General features: G+C 37.6%; 1 protein-coding gene across 1 annotated transcript; it reads right to left on the reverse strand.

The window, feature by feature from the left end:
• Positions 1-4,091: 4,091 nt before the first annotated feature.
• Positions 4,092-18,325, reverse strand: LOC122035304 (zinc finger MYM-type protein 1-like). The gene is made up of 3 exons (XM_042594718.1): positions 18,179-18,325; positions 16,937-18,094; positions 4,092-4,310 (listed from the first exon to the last, which is right to left on the reverse strand). Exons 1-3 carry the CDS (start codon positions 18,323-18,325, stop codon positions 4,092-4,094), a joined length of 1,524 nt encoding a protein of 507 aa, XP_042450652.1.
• Between the last annotated feature and the right edge of the window lie 850 nt (positions 18,326-19,175).

The raw sequence follows: 19,175 nt of genomic DNA on the forward strand, positions 1-19,175 counted from the left end.
CCGGGATTGTGATAATAGCAGAGAACCTCCCGACGTCGTCCATCTTCACGTTCCAGAACAGGTGAAGGATGTTCCCACAGACGGCGCCAAATTGATCCCGTCCGGAAGCTGAGTCAGACGGACCGTCGGGTGAGGTGGCGAGAATGTTGACCGAGTCGCGGTGTCCGGGAGGGGAGTGTGCTGAGATGCTTCTATGTTGACCAAGTCTTCAAAAGTCCTCTGGTCAACGCTACCTGCAGCCAGTGATCGGGTCCCCCCGGTCCTTCGTACATCGAGGCTCGAGGCAGATCCAACGAACATATAAGTAACCGACTAATATTAAAATAATGAAACGAATAAGGAATGAGTATGAAGAACGTACCCTGACCCAGGGGGGTGCCCTCGAATGGGACGCAACTCGAGTTATCGGAACCCGGAAGAGTAGACGATTCCTGATCAGGATGGAGAGCTAGATTTGACGACACGGAGTTGGACGCGGCACGGAACCGGGAGACGAGCTGCAGGTCGGGATAAAATACCGGCGCACAGGCCGGGAGGTACTAGCGGCACACAGGCCGGGACACGAAATCAACACACAGGCCAGGAAACGAGATCGGCACGTAGGTCGGGAAACGAGATCGACACATAGGCCAGGAAAAAATATCGACACTCAGGCTGGGAAACGAGATCGGCACGCGGGCCGAGAAATGAGATCGGCACGCAGGCCGGGACAAAAATATCAACACGTGGGTCGGGATACAATGGCGGCACGAAGTTTGGAACATAAAAGCATCACACCAATCCGATCAGAACATAATGACGAGGGCTCAAGGCCCGATCGACATCGGAGGCGTACGACACTGCGGGTCAAGCGCAGGAAAACTAGATCGACCGATCTGAGGTGTCGGCAACGGCACCGACGGCCAGTGAAGAGGCGGCCAGTGACGAGGCAGCAGCGAGATGGCGTCAAGCAGTGGTCGATGCGAGGAGGAGGTGGTTGTCGTTCGCGAGGCTATTCGGTAGCTGCGTCACGAGGAGAGGAAAAGAGGTGGTTGCCGACGGTGAGGGAGAAGGCAGCAGCAGTGCCTATCTTGTCCAGCGACGGCGTCACGAGCAGGACGAGGGGAGCAGCGGGCGATCTGTCCTGCGGCAGCATTGAGAGGAGGAGAAGGAGTCCAGCGGCGATGTCGCGGGGAGGACGAGGGAGAGGTACGATGGTCGATGGCGAAAGATGCTCGGAGGCGGCGAGCTCAGTCCGGTGGTGGCAGTGGAGAGGGTATCTGGCAAGGAGGCGCGTGTAAGCAGAGAGAGAGAGAGGAGAAGGTGGTGGCCGGAGGAAAAGGAAGGGCAGAGATTCGCTGGCGACAAAGGAGAAGGCAATAACGATGGCAGCGTCTTCCTCCCGCCGGCGTCAACGATGTGAAAAACGCAGAGGAGAGACTTAGAGAGAGAGATAGAGGAGAGGGAAGAGGGGAGGCGGTGGCCGGCGTCGGCGTCGGTACCGGCGAGGAGCAATAGCAGGAGGAAGAAAAAACCCCCTTCGTTTTTGTTGGAGGCGGCAAACCCAAACCACGAACCAAGTCCTCCCCTGCATGCTAGAGTGTTCTCCTCTTAAAACCCTATCTCCTCCTTTTCCCAAATTGCCCCTCCCTTTGCTCCTATTTCCTCCCCTGCCATACACCATATCCACATCAACCTAGTTTAATATTTTACTATATTACCCTTAGTTACAAAATCAACCATATATTATTATTATTATTATTATTATTATTAAACTCTACATTTTTTTATTTTTTATTTTTCATATTTTTCATATTTTTCTTTATTTTTATGTTTTTTTATTTTTTTTATTTCTTTTCATTTTTTATTTTTTATTTTTTTATTTTTAAAATTTTGTTAAAGTTTCTTTTAATTTTTTTACCTTTTTTATTATTTATTATTTATTATTTATTTATTTTTATGTTTGTTTAATTTTTATTTTTATATGTTTTTTATTTTTTACTTTTTTCCTATTTTTATTATATATATATTTTTTAATTTTTTAATGTTTTTTTTATTTTTTATATATTTTTTAAGTTTTTTACGTTTTTTTCTATAGTTCTATTTTTTATGTTTTTTTTTATTTTTCCCTATTTTTTTTATTATTTTAAACATTTTTTTAATGTTTTTTCTATTTTTTAAATTTTTTAATGTTTTTTTACATTTTTAATTTTTTTTTAAAAAAAATTAATTTATTTTATATATTTTTAGGGTTTTCTTTACATTTTTCTTTTTTTTATTACATTTTTCTCTTATTCGAGGGTATTTTCGGTAAAAAAATTTCGCTAACCCCAGAATCAAGAAAAACCTCGGTTTTCTGATTCTGGGTTGCATGCCCTTTTTGCTGACGTGTCAGACATGACACATTACTCGGGAATCATCGATTACCTAAACCAAACAAGGTTTTCGTTGATAACTTTGGATGGATAACCAAGGTTATCAAGGATAACCCCGAACCAAGCGCGTCCTAAGGGTATTGGTATGGTGATAAATGTAGATCTCTAAAAAGTAGGTCAAAATAGAAAAGATTGGCTAATATAATGGTCAAAGTCAAAAAGAGGTCAAAAATAGTAGCAATAATAGGGGCGGGCCCGAGTTGATTACATGATCAGTCGGACGTGAATGTCTGACCAGGCCTCCAATTTGATCGAATTTAACGTCTCAACTTGGAACCCATAGGTCATCCTCATTGTTTAGCAGTAGTACCCCGACCCACAACCTTAGCCGATCGGGGCCTAGGGCCAATCGAGCACAATGCTCCTTCACTCGGCCAATGGATAGGCCAAGTGAGCGTCAGGCTGAGGGCGACCCATCATAAGGCCGAGTTGAAGATCCCCTGGCTGTGTGGCGACCGACTGACCCACAGCAGAACCCGTACACCTGTTATATCATACTTTTGTTGAAGTTTATACTATAAAAGACAAAGAGCATCCTCATTGCTAAGCATAAGTACCCCGACCCACAACCTCAGCTAATCAGGGCTTAGGGCCGATCGGGCACAATGCTCCTTCACTCGACCAACAAATAGGCCAAGTGAGTGTCAGGTCGAGTGCACCCCATCATAAGGCCGAGCAAACGATCCCTTGGTTGTGTGGCGATCGACTAACCCACAACAAAACCCGTACACTTGTTATATCGTACTATTTTTGAAGTTTGTACTATAAAGGACAAAGAACATCGTCATTGCTAAGCATAAGTACCCCGACCCACATCCTTAGTCGATCGGGGCCTAGGGCCGATCGGGCACAATGCTCCTTCACTTGGCCAACGAATAGGTCGAGGGTGACCCATCATATGCCCGAGTTGACGATCCCTTAGCAGTGTGGCCAACGACTTGCCCACAGTAGAATCCGTACACTTGCTATATCGTTCTTTTTTATAAGTTTGTACTATAAAGGACAAAGAACATCCTGCAAGCAAATCGTATTTATGAAGCTTCCAGCTCGTCAAATTTCAGAGATTTGTTTGCTTGTTTAAGAAAATACGTTAGAAGCACTTTATGACTTGTCTTTTCTTAGGGATACTTTGGAAAACATGTCAATACTTTGAGATATGTGCATAACACAACACTTACACTAGAAAAGAGATTTTCATCTACAGACAAAAGTATGTGATGCTCTATATTTCGATACACAGATTGCTACAATGTTCTTCCTCCATTTTCTTTCCTTCAAACCGTGTGATGACTTGAACGTCGGAGAACCAACGTCAGGGACCCCCTTCCCTAGTCCAACACTAACGCTCCTTGTGTTGCAAGACAACATGAAATCTTCGTCGAGTCAACAGTGGAGCCTCATTTTCAACTCACCGCCTTCACCTCTTTCAGACATGATCAAATTTGAATATTGAATTATCAAATAATAATAATATAAACTAATTTTATCGAATTAAACACAAAATTCATTTATAATCCTAAAAAATAAAAAAATAGTGTAAATAATTCTAACATTTGTTTTTTTAAATGGAACTTTATTAAAAATCTCAAATTTTGTACATAAAGGCTTTCATCAACTCAATCAAAGCCCAATAACAAAGTAATTATCTTCTGTCTCGCCGTGTATTATATAATTCATTCAATGAAGTTCAGGACATCCCTCGGGGATGTAGGCGTCGGGCTCGGTGGGGCATTTAGCGAGGGGACAATAGTCTTCGGTGACGCCTCCCCACCAGTTGACGGAGTAGATGTTATAGTTCCCGAGAGCGAAGAAGGCGACGACGCCCATGAAGCTTGTGCCGGCGTCGAGGGCGGCAGACATGACATAGGTGTAGCGCCCCCACCACTGCTTGTGGTGCTTGAACACCCAGTAGTTGACGACGAAGCCGATGATGAACCAGCAGTTGATAATTTAGATTGGGTGAGATGACTAAGGATCAAAATTAAATTTTTGAATTCAAAATTTAAATTTAAGATTAAAATTAAAATTAAATCTCAAAATTTAAAAACTTTGTTTTTAACTTAAAAATTATTCTAAAAATTATTTGAACTGAAAAATTATTTTAACTTAAAAATTATATTAAAAATTATTTTAACATAAAAAATTATTCTAAAAATTATTTTAACATAAAAATCATTTTAACCTAAAAATTATTTTAACATAAAAATCATTTTAACTTAAAAATTATTTTACAAATTATTTTAATTTAAAAATTATTTTAACAAAAAAATTATTTTGAATTTAAAATTATTTTGATTTTTAAATAATTTTAAAAATTATATTAACTTCAAAATTATTTTAAAAATAATTTTAAAATCTTTTAAAAATCATTTTAAAAAAATTATTTTAAAATTTTAAAAAATCATTTTAAAAACTATTTTTTAAAAAACTTTTAAAACTCTTTTTAAAAATTATTTTAAAAATTATATTAAAAACTTTTGAAACTATTTTTAAAAATTCTTTTAAAATTATTTTAAAAACCTTTAAAATTCAGTTTAAAAATTCTTTTAAAAATTATTTTAAAACCTTTTAAAAACTCTTTTAAAAATTATCTTAAAAATCCTTTTAAAAACTACTTTTTTTAAAAAAAAATTATTTTAAATAATATTTTAAAAATCCTTTTAAAAACTATTTTAAAAATATTTTCAAAAACTATTTTAAAAATTATTTTTAAAAGGAAAATCCTTTTAAAAACTATTTTAAAAATCCTTTTAAAAACCATTTTAAAAATTATTTTAAAAATCCTTTTAGGAACTCTTTTAAAATTTCTTTTACAAATTATTTAAAAATTACTTTTAAAAACTATTTTAAAAAAAATCCTCTTAAAAATTCTTTTAAAAACTATTTTAAAACTCCTTTTAAAAACTATTTTAAAACTCCTTTTAAAAATTATTTTTAAAATCCTTTTAAAAACTATTTTAAAAATTCTTTTGAAAACTATTTTAAAAATCCTTCAAAAAATTATTTTAAAAATTCTTTTAAAAACTATTTTAAAAATTATTTAAAAATTAGTTTACAAATTCTTTAAAAATTATTTTTAAAATCCTTTTAAAATTATTTATAAAAAACCTCAAAAAAATATACATTTTAAAAATTCTTTAAAGTTTTCATTTTTTACTTTAAAAAATTCATTTAAAAAAAATATTTTAAAAATATTTTAAATTATTTAAAAAACTCTATTTTAAAAAAATATAAAAAATAAAAGACATTAAGAGTTATTCTAAAACTAAGACACTTTAGTTAATTAAAACTTTAGAAACTTAAATTATAACTAAAAATTAAAACTTAAATTAACTTAAAATAAAATTTAAAGCTTAAATTAAAAATGAAATTTAAAACTGAAATTTTAACAAGTAAATAATTAGAGTAAAAACATTAACTGTAGTCAATTGTACTTTAAATTAGATATGATCTTATATAAAAAAAAGAAACTAATTAAACCTTAATTTAACTCAATCAATCTTAATGTTGATGTTAGTCAAAATAAACCTAACTTAAGTAATCCTAATTAAACGTAACTTAGGTTTCTTAATCAAAACTTAAAGACTAAGTAAATGAAAAACAAAAGATAAACTATAACTATTATCCATTGATATTAAGATAATTAATATGAAATTTAATCAGATAAGTCAAGTAAAATAAAAGTTAATCAATAAACTATTGATAATGATTAACTATTATTAAGTTTGCAGTAAATTACTTATTACTTATTATTAAAAATAATTGATTATTCATTAATTTCAATAATCTTATTCTTATAAAAAAAAAACTATACCAAGTATATAAAAATACTTATATAAATAATATGCTCGATAAACATAAGTGTTACTAACACTTAGGTACAAAAATGTATTGAGGCTGTAAAATTTAATATAGCCAAACCTTAGTATTAACTTAATGGGGAGATATTAAATTAAGGGGAGTAAGAAATTCAGGGGGAGGCTCAATTTTTTCTTTTTATCAAATTTCTATTTCTCTTTAGAAAATCCTACCTCAATTTAAAAAAAAAATCATACATTAAAAATCTTACTTTGAAAATTTTAACGTCAAGTTCAGGGGGAGAAATTAATTTACTTATTTTTCAATTATTAAAAATATTTTTTTTGAAAAATGCTTTCTTAAACCTATTTTTGAAAACTAACTCATATAAAATTAAGTTTTTTTACTTTTTATTGAAAAGTGATTTTGAAAATTGAATCTAGCTTAAAAGTTGACCTCACTTGTGATGTTGAGACTTTACTTAATTCTGAAATTATAATTTTTCAAACTTAATGTTGAAAATTAAGTTAAGCAAATACAAACTTAGTCTTAATTAGTTTTGAAAAGTAGATTTTTTTTAAACTTAATTTTAAATTCTGGTTTTGAAAACTCAGGTTTGAAAAACGTTTCAAAGTTGAAACTGTTGGTGCAACATCCCTCAGGTCAAGGTTGACCTGGTTGACCAAGCTGAGTCTTGGTTTGGGTTTAGATGTTTGACAATAAGATATTGATTGAAGAAGAGTCAAGTAGGTCAAGGATGACCGGATACTTGACTGGGAAGTCCTAACTGGGATGTTAGGCAGGAGGAAAATCCTGGTGAGTGAAGCCAGGTGAAAGACCTAGTGAGTGAAGCTAGGCAATTGGGAAGTCCTAGTGAGTGAAGCTAGGCAGGAGAAAAATCCTGGTGAGTGAAGCCAGGTGAAAGACCTAGTGAGTGAATCTAGGCAATTGGGAAAGTCCTGGTGAGTGAAGCCAGGCAAGAGAAATCCAGATGGGTCAAGGTTGACCAGACATCTGGTGAGAGTCCAAGTAGGTCAAAGGGATTGACCGGATACTTGGCACGAGGAAGAAAAGTCCAAGTAGGTCTTAGGGAGTGACCGGATACTTGGCAAGAAGAGAAAAGTCCAAGTGGGTCAAAGGGATTGACCAGACACTTGGTGAGAGAGTCCTAGCTGGCCAAGGGTGACCGGATGCTAGGTCTTATGTACCAACAAGTCATGGTTGACTAGATGTTGGTTTAGGGGGCTTTGGGCTTGGTTTTGGGCAAAAACCAAGGTTTGGATTGATCCGTGGATTGATCCAGCAGGTTTGGATTGATCCGTGGATTGATCCAGCAGGTTTGGATTGATCCGTGGATTGATCCAGCAGGTTTGGATCGATCAGTGGATCGATCCAGAAGATCTGGATCGATCCACCGATCGATCCGGTGAGTCCCCACGAACAGAACCTCTCTGGATCGATCCGTGGATCGATCCAGAGGTCCCAATCGATCAGTGGATCGATTGGGACGAGCACAGAGGCGCTCTGGATCGATCCGTGGATCGATCCAGATTCTAGAGCACAGAGGCGCTCTGGATCGATCCGTGGATCGATCCAAAGCCTCCCCGATCGATTGGGAGCAATCCAATCGATTGGGATTCGACCGTTGGCGTCGTTTATAGCTGTTGGCGTGCGATTCCTTCGGCAGAACTTCACCGATTCATTCCAGATTCAACACAGCTCCTCCCCAGCACTCTCTAAGCTCCTCACCGCCAGTTCTTGAAGGTTCTTGGAGGTTCATCCAAGTCAAGAGGCGAGTTGCAATGAGAAGAAGAAGAAGCTAGGGTTTTTACTGCATTTCTTGTAAGCTTTTGCTTATTCTTTACTACCCTTTCTTCTTCTTGTACTGAGAGTCTTGTAGGGCTTCTCCGCCCTCGGTAGTTACCGAAAAGGAGTGTTTTCATAGTGGAGGGTGCGTGCGTGGTGTGGATCCTTGGATTAGTCATCTCCGTTGGAGGTGGATACCAAGTAAACTCCTAGTGTTAGCGTGTTTGTGTTTGTTTATGTATTTTCCGCTGCGCATTCTTGAAGAAACAAGCAACACCGAGCAACGAGCACGCGACGAGCTATTCACCCCCCCTCTAGCTACTTTTGGTCCTAACAAGTGGTATCAGAGCAAGGCCGCTCTTCACCGGAATCATCGCCGGAAGGGTCAAGCATATCAAGAAAAGCTAGAGGGTGAAGAAGTTGGAGCAAATTCTTCAAGTTCAAGACTTTATCAAGCTCAACTTCAAGATGCAATTCCAAGATGGGCTTGGATTTGACACAAGGGTGGCTCCACCATACACTTCTACGAGTTTCGATTCTTGGAAATCAAGAATCGAAAATTTTCTTATGATGGAGATAGAGCAATGGTTTGCTCTAATGGAAGGCTTCAAGGCTCCAAGAAATTCAAAGGGCAAAGTTCTAAAGAAAAGCAAATGGAGCCCGGAGCAAGTCCAAAGGTGCGAGGCAAATGACAAAGTGACCAAGCTTTTGGTCAATTTATTGCCAAGCACCATCCTTTGCAAAATTGGAGAGTTTGAAGATGCAAAGGAGCTATGGAGCAAATTGGCCAAGCTTCATGAAGAGATCCCCTCCACTGTACAAGATCATGAAGAATCCAGAGAGGGTGACTCTTTGGAGCAAGACCAAGAGGAGGACTCCGAGGTTGAGAGATGCTCAACCTCTGAAGAAGAGGAAATCCAAGAAGCTTCATCCTCAAGGGAATGCAACGAAGGGAACAAGGAGGGAGCATACTCCTTGTTTCATGTTCAAGATGATGAAGCCTCCACCTCTAGGATTGAGGGGGAGCAATCCTTGGTGACGCCGGATCAAGAAGAAGGAGAAGCTTCTACATCCGGGTCAAGTGAAGAAGAAGAAGATGGTGCCACCTCCGAAATTCAAGAAATAGCAAATGGAGGAGCAAGTGCCATCCCTACACAAGAAGGTATAAATGTTTCAATTAAAAATAAAAATCATATAATATGTTTTGAGTGTAGGAAAAGTGGGCACTACAAGAGCAAGTGTCCCAACTTGGCCAAGAAGAAGGGTCAAGTGACGCAAAAGGGCAAGGAGAAGCCCGAGGAGACCATTCCCGGAACAAAGAAGAGCAAGGAGCATATCATATGCTTCTCTTGCAATCAAAAGGGGCATTACCGGAGTCAATGCCTCAAGGGGAAGAAGATGGTCAAGGCTCAAGGAGGCATTAGTCAAGGGGGAGCCTCCAAGGTAAAGAAGAAGGTAACATTTATTGAGCCTACTCCTTTACATTATGGTAAAAAGCATGATAATTCTAATTTTTATCATTTTAATGCGATTTACCATAAGAATAGGAAGCATGAGGGCTTTAAGGAAAAGCATGTGGCCCTACATGCCAAAACTACTACACCTAAGGCTAGGAATGTAGGTAAAAGTCTAGGCAAGAACTCTAAGGATTGTAGCTACAAGCCTAGAAATAAAAATGCTCATGGACTTAATGGAAAACCAAAAACTAAGGACTTAGTGATGGAAAATCAAGTCTTGAGGTCAAGACTTGATAAAATGGAAAAGACCCTAAGAAGGATGGAAAATATCTTATTAGGCCAAAATGAGCATAGCCTAGATCTAGGAGCACAAAGGTCATCCAATGGTCATAGAGGTTTGGGATACAAACCCAAAGCTAAAAAGGATGTGCCTAGTTATCATAGGGTTCCATATAACTATGGAACAAACCCTAAGTCTAGAGGTCAAGTCCAAGATACAAGGGAAGATATCCCTAGAAGTATCTTTGCAACCAAAGTGACTAAGACTTCTAAGAAGTCTAAGAAAGTCACTAACAAGGTCACAAGAGAGGCTATCCCTAGAGTTGACCTAGAAAATGTGACCAAGGCTTCTAAGAAGCTCAACAAGGTTACTAGGAAGGTATCTAGGGAAGTTATCCCTAGTGAGTACCTAGAGCATCCAAGGAGTACCAATAGGTGTTGGGTTCCTAGGAGCATCTTCTCTACCCCATAGATGGGTTAGAGAGTGTCAACTCTGATTAGAAGGGTAGTTAACCCAACTTTGAGGAAATTGACACTCAAGGAGCATTTTCAAGGTTTTTGTTAACCTTTGAAAATGAAATGGAATTATTATTTACTCCTTGAAAGAGTAAAATGTGCCTAATGGTGGAAAATTGATTTTATCTTAAAAAGGCATAAATTGGGAAAACCTAGAGAAATCCCAAGTTGGGATTTTGGTATTCTCTTATAAATTTTAAGGCACTCCGGGCCTTGATTTATGTGATTACTCTTGAGGAAAAATGGAATATGCCAACATTTGAGGATAAGCTTAATTTCAATTGGCATAAATTAATCAAGAGAATTAGAAATGCTCATTTAGGTTTTGGCACTCTCTTGAAGCACTTTGGGCAATCTAGGGTTTAAGTTTTAGGATTAGCTAAGATTAACGATACTTAGATAGGTAATCTAGGTATATTTTATTTATGCTAAACCTTGCCATGATTGTTTGCTCATAATATGCCATGACATCATATTTTATCTTATTTGTATTTTGCATTCATGACTTATCATGAAAATACAAAAATACCATGTCATGCCATACATACATCATGTAGTTATAGGAATCTTTCTTTTGAAAGCTATTTTATTTTGATGTATGCCATAACATTATCATGCATTATGTTTATTTCCTTAAAAATTAAGGACATATGGCATTAGTTAAACAAGTGGCATTTGTTTACAACAAGTGGCATTTATAACAAGTAAATCAACAAGTAACATCCTTGTGGATGTCTACCTCTCAAAATGCCTAGATAGATATGCATGATCCCTAGAATAGGGCAAAACCAAAATCTTACATCTCACAAAGACCTATAAGATGACTTGTATGTGTTTCAGTACACATTAGATACAAGTGAGATGTTAGGATGATGAACAAAACTCAAGATGTTGATTTAGTGCATTCTTTTGAGTTTTAAGTTCATCAAAACACATAGTTATGTGTTTTCCCATCATTGGGAAAGCTAATGTACAAGTCATGTGCATTATGCCCAAGGAACATGATGGGATATTGGTTTTGAAAATGTTTTTAAAATGTTTTTGGAAAACCTTGGTGAAGGCTATCTTTTGATAGTAATCACCATTGAATAGTTAGACACAAACTTGAAGAAAACACTAAAGTTTTTGCAAGTTTTCAAGTTTGTATCAATCTTTGAAAATATAAAGTATTTTCATAGAAAACTATTTTTCCATGATTAAGTATGCCCTAAATAATGTCTACACGAAATTTCATGATTTTTGGATTTTTGTAGAATTTTCTAGGGGTTTCTGAAGTTGGCTGAATTTGAAATTCAGCAACTATCAGAACTCCGATCGATCCATGGATCGATTGGAGTTCTGAATCGATCCGTGGATCGATTCGGAAGGTAAATCTCGCGAGCAGAAGCTCGCTGGATCGATCAGTGGATCGATCCACACATACTGAATCGATCAGTGGATCGATTCGGTTGGTTCAATCGATTGGATCCCAACTCCAATCGATCCAAGTTGCTGATTTTGGCTGGGAAGGCCTGACTTCAGCATCTTTGAACCATGGTTAGTCTATGTAACCATTCCAAACCCTTAAAATACATTTGTATACATAAAAAGGGTGTTTTCGTGTTGAAAACAAGGATGGAATGGTTAAGGAAGACTTTATTGAAGTTTAGGTTGAGGTTTGTTTCAAATTTTGAACATTTGAACCTCAAAACTTCTAAATCTGGGTTTCCTAAAGGTTTAGGGATTCCAAGTCATTGTTGGTGCAATGACAGAAGTTACCACCATGTCTTTAGGGGGAGGGACTCTTTAAAGGCATGAAAATTATTTTTCATGAACCTTGGAAGGTGGTTAACCTTCTTTAAAGAAAATGCTCATGGACGAGCTTTTAAACTTGAAATGGGGAGTGGATATCCTCATTATTTCAAGTGGGAACTCAAGATGTTAGAAAATGCTCAAGGTTGGGTATTTGTCTACATTGAGGAAGAAGTTAAGAATAAATGAAGGGTATGGGACCTTCATTATCATGTTGGTTCAACGAGTGAAGTTGTAACCAATGATGAGCAACTCTTCAGGGGGAGAGTTTTCAACAAATGGATTTGTTGAAGTGTGCCCAAAGAGGGGGCATAGGTTGATGTGTGCCAATAGGGGGAGAATGAAAGGACGTGTGAAAGGGAGTAAGTTAGGCTTTCATTATCTAAGAGGGAGTTTTCCCTCTTGGGGGAGAATGAAAAGCTTAACTTATGCTTTCATTACCTAGTGGCATGAAGAATGAGGCTATGAGATTAGCCTAACTTACATGTGGCATTGTAAGTGTTATTGTGGTATTGTCAAACATCAAAAAGGGGGAGATTGTTGGTGCAACATCCCTCAGGTCAAGGTTGACCTGGTTGACCAAGCTGAGTCTTGGTTTGGGTTTAGATGTTTGACAATAAGATATTGATTGAAGAAGAGTCAAGTAGGTCAAGGATGACCGGATACTTGACTGGGAAGTCCTAACTGGGATGTTAGGCAGGAGGAAAATCCTGGTGAGTGAAGCCAGGTGAAAGACCTAGTGAGTAAAGCTAGGCAATTGGGAAGTCCTAGTGAGTGAAGCTAGGCAGGAGAAAAATCCTGGTGAGTGAAGCCAGGTGAAAGACCTAGTGAGTGAATCTAGGCAATTGGGAAAGTCCTGGTGAGTGAAGCCAGGCAAGAGAAATCCAGATGGGTCAAGGTTGACCAGACATCTGGTGAGAGTCCAAGTAGGTCAAAGGGATTGACCGGATACTTGGCACGAGGAAGAAAAGTCCAAGTAGGTCTTAGGGAGTGACCGGATACTTGGCAAGAAGAGAAAAGTCCAAGTGGGTCAAAGGGATTGACCAGACACTTGGTGAGAGAGTCCTAGCTGGCCAAGGGTGACCGGATGCTAGGTCTTATGTACCAACAAGTCATGGTTGACTAGATGTTGGTTTAGGGGGCTTTGGGCAAAAACCAAGGTTTGGATTGATCCGTGGATTGATCCAGCAGGTTTGGATTGATCCGTGGATTGATCCAGCAGGTTTGGATTGATCCGTGGATTGATCCAGCAGGTTTGGATCGATCAGTGGATCGATCCAGAAGATCTGGATCGATCCGTGGATCGATCCGGTGAGTCCCCACGAACAGAACCTCTCTGGATCGATCCGTGGATCGATCCAGAGGTCCCAATCGATCAGTGGATCGATTGGGACGCTGCTAAGCGCTGGATCGATCCGTGGATCGATCCAGAAGTTTTTCCAGAGCACAGAGGCGCTCTGGATCGATCCGTGGATCGATCCAAAGCCTCCCCAATCGATTGGGAGCAATCCAATCGATTGGGATTCGACCGTTGGCGTCGTTTATAGCTGTTGGCGTGCGATTTCTTCAGCAGAACTTCACCGATTCATTCCAGATTCAACACAGCTCCTCCCCAGCACTCTCTAAGCTCCTCACCGCCAGTTCTTGAAGGTTCTTGGAGGTTCATCCAAGTCAAGAGGCGAGTTGCAACGAGAAGAAGAAGAAGCTAGGGTTTTTACTGCATTTCTTGTAAGCTTTTGCTTATTCTTTACTACCCTTTCTTCTTCTTGTACTGAGAGTCTTGTAGGGCTTCTCCGCCCTCAGTAGTTACCGAAAAGGAGTGTTTTCATAGTGGAGGGTGCGTGCGTGGTGTGGATCCTTGGATTAGTCATCTCCGTTGGAGGTGGATACCAAGTAAACTCCTAGTGTTAGCGTGTTTGTGTTTGTTTATGTATTTTCCGCTGCGCATTCTTGAAGAAACAAGCAACACCGAGCAACGAGCACGCGACGAGCTATTCACCCCCCCCTCTAGCTACTTTTGGTCCTAACAGAAACTTATTTTGAAAAATCTACACCTTGATCTTGAAACTTTGATTTTGAAAACTTATGTTTGAAAAATATTTCAAAATTTAACCGTATTTTGAAAATTTAAAACTTAATCTTAAAATTTGAAACTTATACTCAAAATCTACACCTTGGTCTGGTTTTCAAATTTCTGATTAGAAAAATCTCTTTGAGTTTGGAAATTCATTTATGAAAATTATATTAATTTTGCAAAAATTATCTTTAAAAGTTACTCAAAATATACTCATCACTAAGTTATCTTGCTACTTTTTCAAAACTTAGCTATTTTCTAAAAGCTAAAGCTAATGCATTAAACAAATCTTCAAAAGTTTAAACTCCCCCAAGTTAACTTGACATCATTCCTTACATTTTAACTTTGTCTGTATTCTGTATTTTTGAGTGTTTGACTTATGTCCTTGTTTGATGAATGCCAAAGGAGGAGAGATAGTTGGTTAAGTTAGCTAAACCAAAATTGAAAATACAAACTAACTTAAAAACCCTTTAAATACTTATTTTTATTTTTACTTGCATATTTTTCACTAACTTAACCAGGTTGTCATTCCATCAAAAAGGGGGAGATTGTTGGTGTGGTTAGTACTAACGGTCTAACTCAGGTTTTGATGAATGACAAATCAGGTTAAGTTAGGTTTGTCGTGATCTAACACTCTGACCGAGTGTGCAGGCGAAGTCCAGACAGGTCGACGGGCTGACCGGATGTCTGGCACGAAGTCCAAGCGAGTCGACGGGCTGACCGGACGCTTGGCGAGAAGTCCAGCTAGGTCGATGGGCTGACCGGCTAGTTGGCGAGAAGTCCAAGCGGGTCGACGAGCTGACAGGACGCTTGGCGAGAAGTCCAGACGGGCAGGGGCGGATCTAGAATTTTAAATTTAGGGGGGTCGCATGCTAAGTGACAAAAATAATTATCGTCAAAAAATTGTACATCCTTGAACAACCTCCGAATTCTCAATTTATCACTGAAATCGAGGTCAAAATTTATCTAGAAATCATCGTCCTAGGTTACCATGGTTGACAAGACAACAATAACGAACAAGTTCAAATGTAGCTCTGACACGAAACAAGGGCCAACGACCCTTCTCAAGTTGCAATATTACTTCAAGATTTTGGTATCAAACTACCAATAGAAAATTTAGGTTGCGGACTTTCTAAATATGTAATCAATTTTGAATTCTGGCGATCGACGATGCTAGATGTCTAGCCATAGGAGAGAAAATGCCTATATCATAAATTAGAAAAGATTTCTATATAGTAATAAACTAATAATATTATTACTAATAATATTTGTATATAATTAATGATCAGTAGTTTCCTTTTGTTAAATTTTTTTTTTCCAACATAATTCCTATCAGGTAAATTAAAAAACACCCAAGAGAAATATTTTTCTCTAAAATTATATAGCATATTTAATAAGTATATCATGATTATATTAAAATATATTAAAAAGGAAGATTAATTTTATCATCTTGTACTCCTTCACCATTCTAATTATATATGTATACTATATATATATATATATATATAGGGAAGATTTACATGGAGACTTGGGGGGGGGGGGGGCCACTGCAGACGGGTCGAAGGGTTGACAGGACGTCTGGCAGGTGAGTGAAGGTAAGTCTCTGGAAGGGAGTGACTGTGAGGTCGCGTTCCCGGGAAGGGAACATTAGGCGTCGATCCGGCTTAGATCCATTTCAGATATCTAAGTCGAGATCGTGACTAGATTCTGGTCTCGGAAAGACGGAATCTAAGTCATACCTTTTATATTGAACTTATAAACTGTGCTAACACTTTGTTTTGCAGGATATACATTATCTATTTGCCTCGGACTAACCTTGTTTTGCAGGAAAGATGTTCCCTGGAAAAAGGTGGTCCGAGCGCCTAGGAGGCAAGTTTTATCCCATCGCGTCGTCGCCACGTGGAGCTCACTGGTTGGATCTGCCACGTCCCACCAGGGTGCCCGGAAGGGATCCGGGGTGCCCCGAGCCTCATATAAAAGGAGGGTCAGGGGTGGAGCTCAAGACAACAACCGAAAAGAAGATCTTCTACTGCTTGCTCTACTGCTCTGCGGTCCTGCGACGCTAACGAAGTTCCGACAACACAATTCTCCTTTTCTATTTATTCCTTTGTCGGTATTTCTTTTAGTTTCATTAGCATTTCCTGTACATAGTTTGTAATAAATTTCGAATTGCTAGTGATTGCCCACCGAAAGCACTCAAAGAGTGCGGACTTTGGAGTAGGAGTCGACACAGGCTCCGAACCAAGTAAAATTGGTCTGTGTTAGCATTGCTTAATTTTTCCGCTGCGTTTAACTCTTATCGAAGAATTTTTCGTAATCGATATTCATCCCCCCTTATCGAAACATCGCGATCCAACAGAAGCTGCATACAAGACTTCATCAGGCTAGTTAAAGGCTCACTCTTTAACTTTTCAAAATTCAATAAAAACTCAAAAATCTCTTGATATTATTTAAATTGTTCAAATCGAACTTGAAGAGAAGATCGAGCTTGATCAATTATAAACAGAAAATATTCAACTCTAAAAGACTCTTCACCTGATCGTGCCACATCATCATTGTCACTTTCATCAAATTGTTTCTTTCTTCGAATGATACGTTTTCTCGAAATTTAGGTTCAATCCCCATTTCACTTGCGATTTGCACAGCTTCATTCATGGAACTAGCAAACCCCTCTTCTCTAAACTTATCAAGAAATTGATCAAGTCCTTGTAAAAGGTTGATCGCAATATCAATATCCATATCTTCAGATTGAATAAACTTACTCACAGTATTTATTGCTCGTACAAATTATACCAGATTACCATTCCAAGCAAGAACTCAAAACTCTCAAGATCATATAGTGCTAAGGTCTCCGCATCACTCTTTGTTTTAGAATCTTCAGCAACTTCTGCCAAGTCAAGTAAAGCATCTCTTATATTTACAATTTGCTCTTTTATGGCTTTAACACTTTCAACATGACTTTCCCAATGGGTATGTGACAATGGCTTAACAGTCAAACCAGACACCTTATCTTTAAAAATTTTCCATCTCTTTGTAGAGGAAGAAAACAATGTGTAGATGCATTGCACCACTCCAAAGAAGGATTTGGCTTTAGGACAACATTCCACCGTATCAACTAAGGCCAAATTGAGACTATGACAACCACATGGTGTGTAAAAGGCTCTCTGATTTATTTCAAGCAATCTTTTTTGTACACCTTTGTGTCTTCCACTCATGTTAGACCTATTGTCGTACCCCTGTCCTCTTATGTCATCAATGTCAAGCCCAACTCTAGTTAACACATTTAGAAGTTCACTTAATAACCCAAGACCTGATGTGTCATCCACCTTCAAAAAGTCAACCCAATATTCTTCTACTTTTGGTGTGTCCGTTGAATCATCCAAATATCGTAGCACTAGAGACATTTGTTCTTGATGACTTGCATCTGAAGTACAATCAAGTATTATTGAAAAATATTTTGCATGTTTAACTTTTGCAATGATTGCCCTTTTCACTTCATTTGCCAAAGTCTCTATTAGTTTATTTTGAATTTTTGGACTAAAATATGTATATTGAGATTCCTTTGCTTCACAACATCGAACATGCTCCTCCATCACTGGATCAAACTCAGCAACCATTTCTATCATTTGCAAAAATAGCCCATTGTTCCCGACATAAAGTTTCTCATCATCCCCTTGAAATGCCAAAGTATTTTTGGCAAGTGTTTTCACAATGGAAATTATTCTTGTTAACACTTGCTTCCAATGTTGTCTTTCTTTGTTGATTTGAAGTTGCATACTATAATCAATTGTTTGATTGTTTTCCAGCCACTTTTCTAATTCAACCCAAGCAATCATACAATCCATATGGTCTCTACTAGCTTCATGTTGTTTAAGACTTCTATGCATATTACGCCAGTCTTTGTATCCATCATTATCCAAATTCCCCATTCTACTCATCATTTGTTCAGTCTTGAACAACTTGCAACAGAAGCAAAATATTTTATCCAATAAAATAGAATATACAAGCCATCTTCTATCTAATGTTTATCCATTTGCCATTACCCGTGTATAATGTGATAAATCAAAATGCCTATTGCTACTATCCTTAGGAAACAAAAAATCATTCACTCTTTTTGGACCCATTTCAATTAAGTAATCTCTCAATTTTTGATCAATGCTATTCCAATTTCCAGGATCCTCCAAATTCATAATCGAATTTAATTTTCCAAGTTGAGAGTCTTCTTCTAAGTTTTCATTCGACTCAATCAAATTGGCAGCCTCAACCAATTTTTCATTTTCATTGTGGCTTTGTTCTTCAATCACCAAATTATCCCCTAATTCCTCTCTTTCTATTTTGCTACTTCTAATAAAATATTTGTTAATATCACCGGTTTGACTTTGAATTAATGCTTCCTCCTTTTGTTTCATTTTTCTCTTTTGAGCTCCAGATAGATATTTAGGAGGTATTTTCAATATTCTTTTATTATACTTGCAAATTATTAAAAGAGTTCCTAATAATTAGAGAACAATAAAATACTTTTGCAATTTAGGTTCAACCTTTACCAAAAAGAAGACCGAGTTTATTAAATTTAGTATTCGACAAAAAAAATAAAGTGCCTAATATCAATATCAAACTTCACATTACTACCGAAATTAAATAATTAGAGAACAATAAACAAGGCAGAGATAAGAAAAAACAGAATCAAAATCTCGTAAAGTAAAGAAGGATATTCATGAGAAATACCATCCAACACAAAACTACAAAAGTAAAACAGAGATAGGAAGGTTCATAATGTTTAGAAAATGATGCAAAAAGATAAAGCCTAACTAGAGATAGGAAGATTCAACTTAAATGTTTAGAAAATGATGCAAAAAGATAAAGCCTAACCAAATCCTGCACCCAATCTTTTCTTTTTATGCCTTAGTGGGATGAACGCCGGAGAAGAATTAAAGAAATCGTGTGCTCGTGTGTTGCAACGTCGGTGCGTGCCGCCTTCGTGAGAAATTGAGAATCGACGGTGTTTGCCTCCGTGAGAATAGGGTTTATCGGCATGCCCTT

The sequence above is a fragment of the Zingiber officinale genome, chromosome 11B (genome assembly GCF_018446385.1).
Source record: "Zingiber officinale cultivar Zhangliang chromosome 11B, Zo_v1.1, whole genome shotgun sequence".
Classification (NCBI taxonomy): Eukaryota; Viridiplantae; Streptophyta; class Magnoliopsida; order Zingiberales; family Zingiberaceae; genus Zingiber; species Zingiber officinale.

Coding starts and splice junctions, on each gene's coding strand:
- LOC122035304 (XM_042594718.1), bottom strand. CDS start 18,325: ATGAATTTGGAGGATCCTGGAAATTGGAATAGCATTGATCAAAAATTG. Junction 18,095..18,178: donor ATTTATCACATTATACACGG/GTAATGGCAAAT, acceptor TTCTGTTGCAAG/TTGTTCAAGACTGAACAAAT. Junction 4,311..16,936: donor TTGAGTTCTTGCTTGGAATG/GTAATCTGGTAT, acceptor TGGGTGTTCAAG/CACCACAAGCAGTGGTGGGG.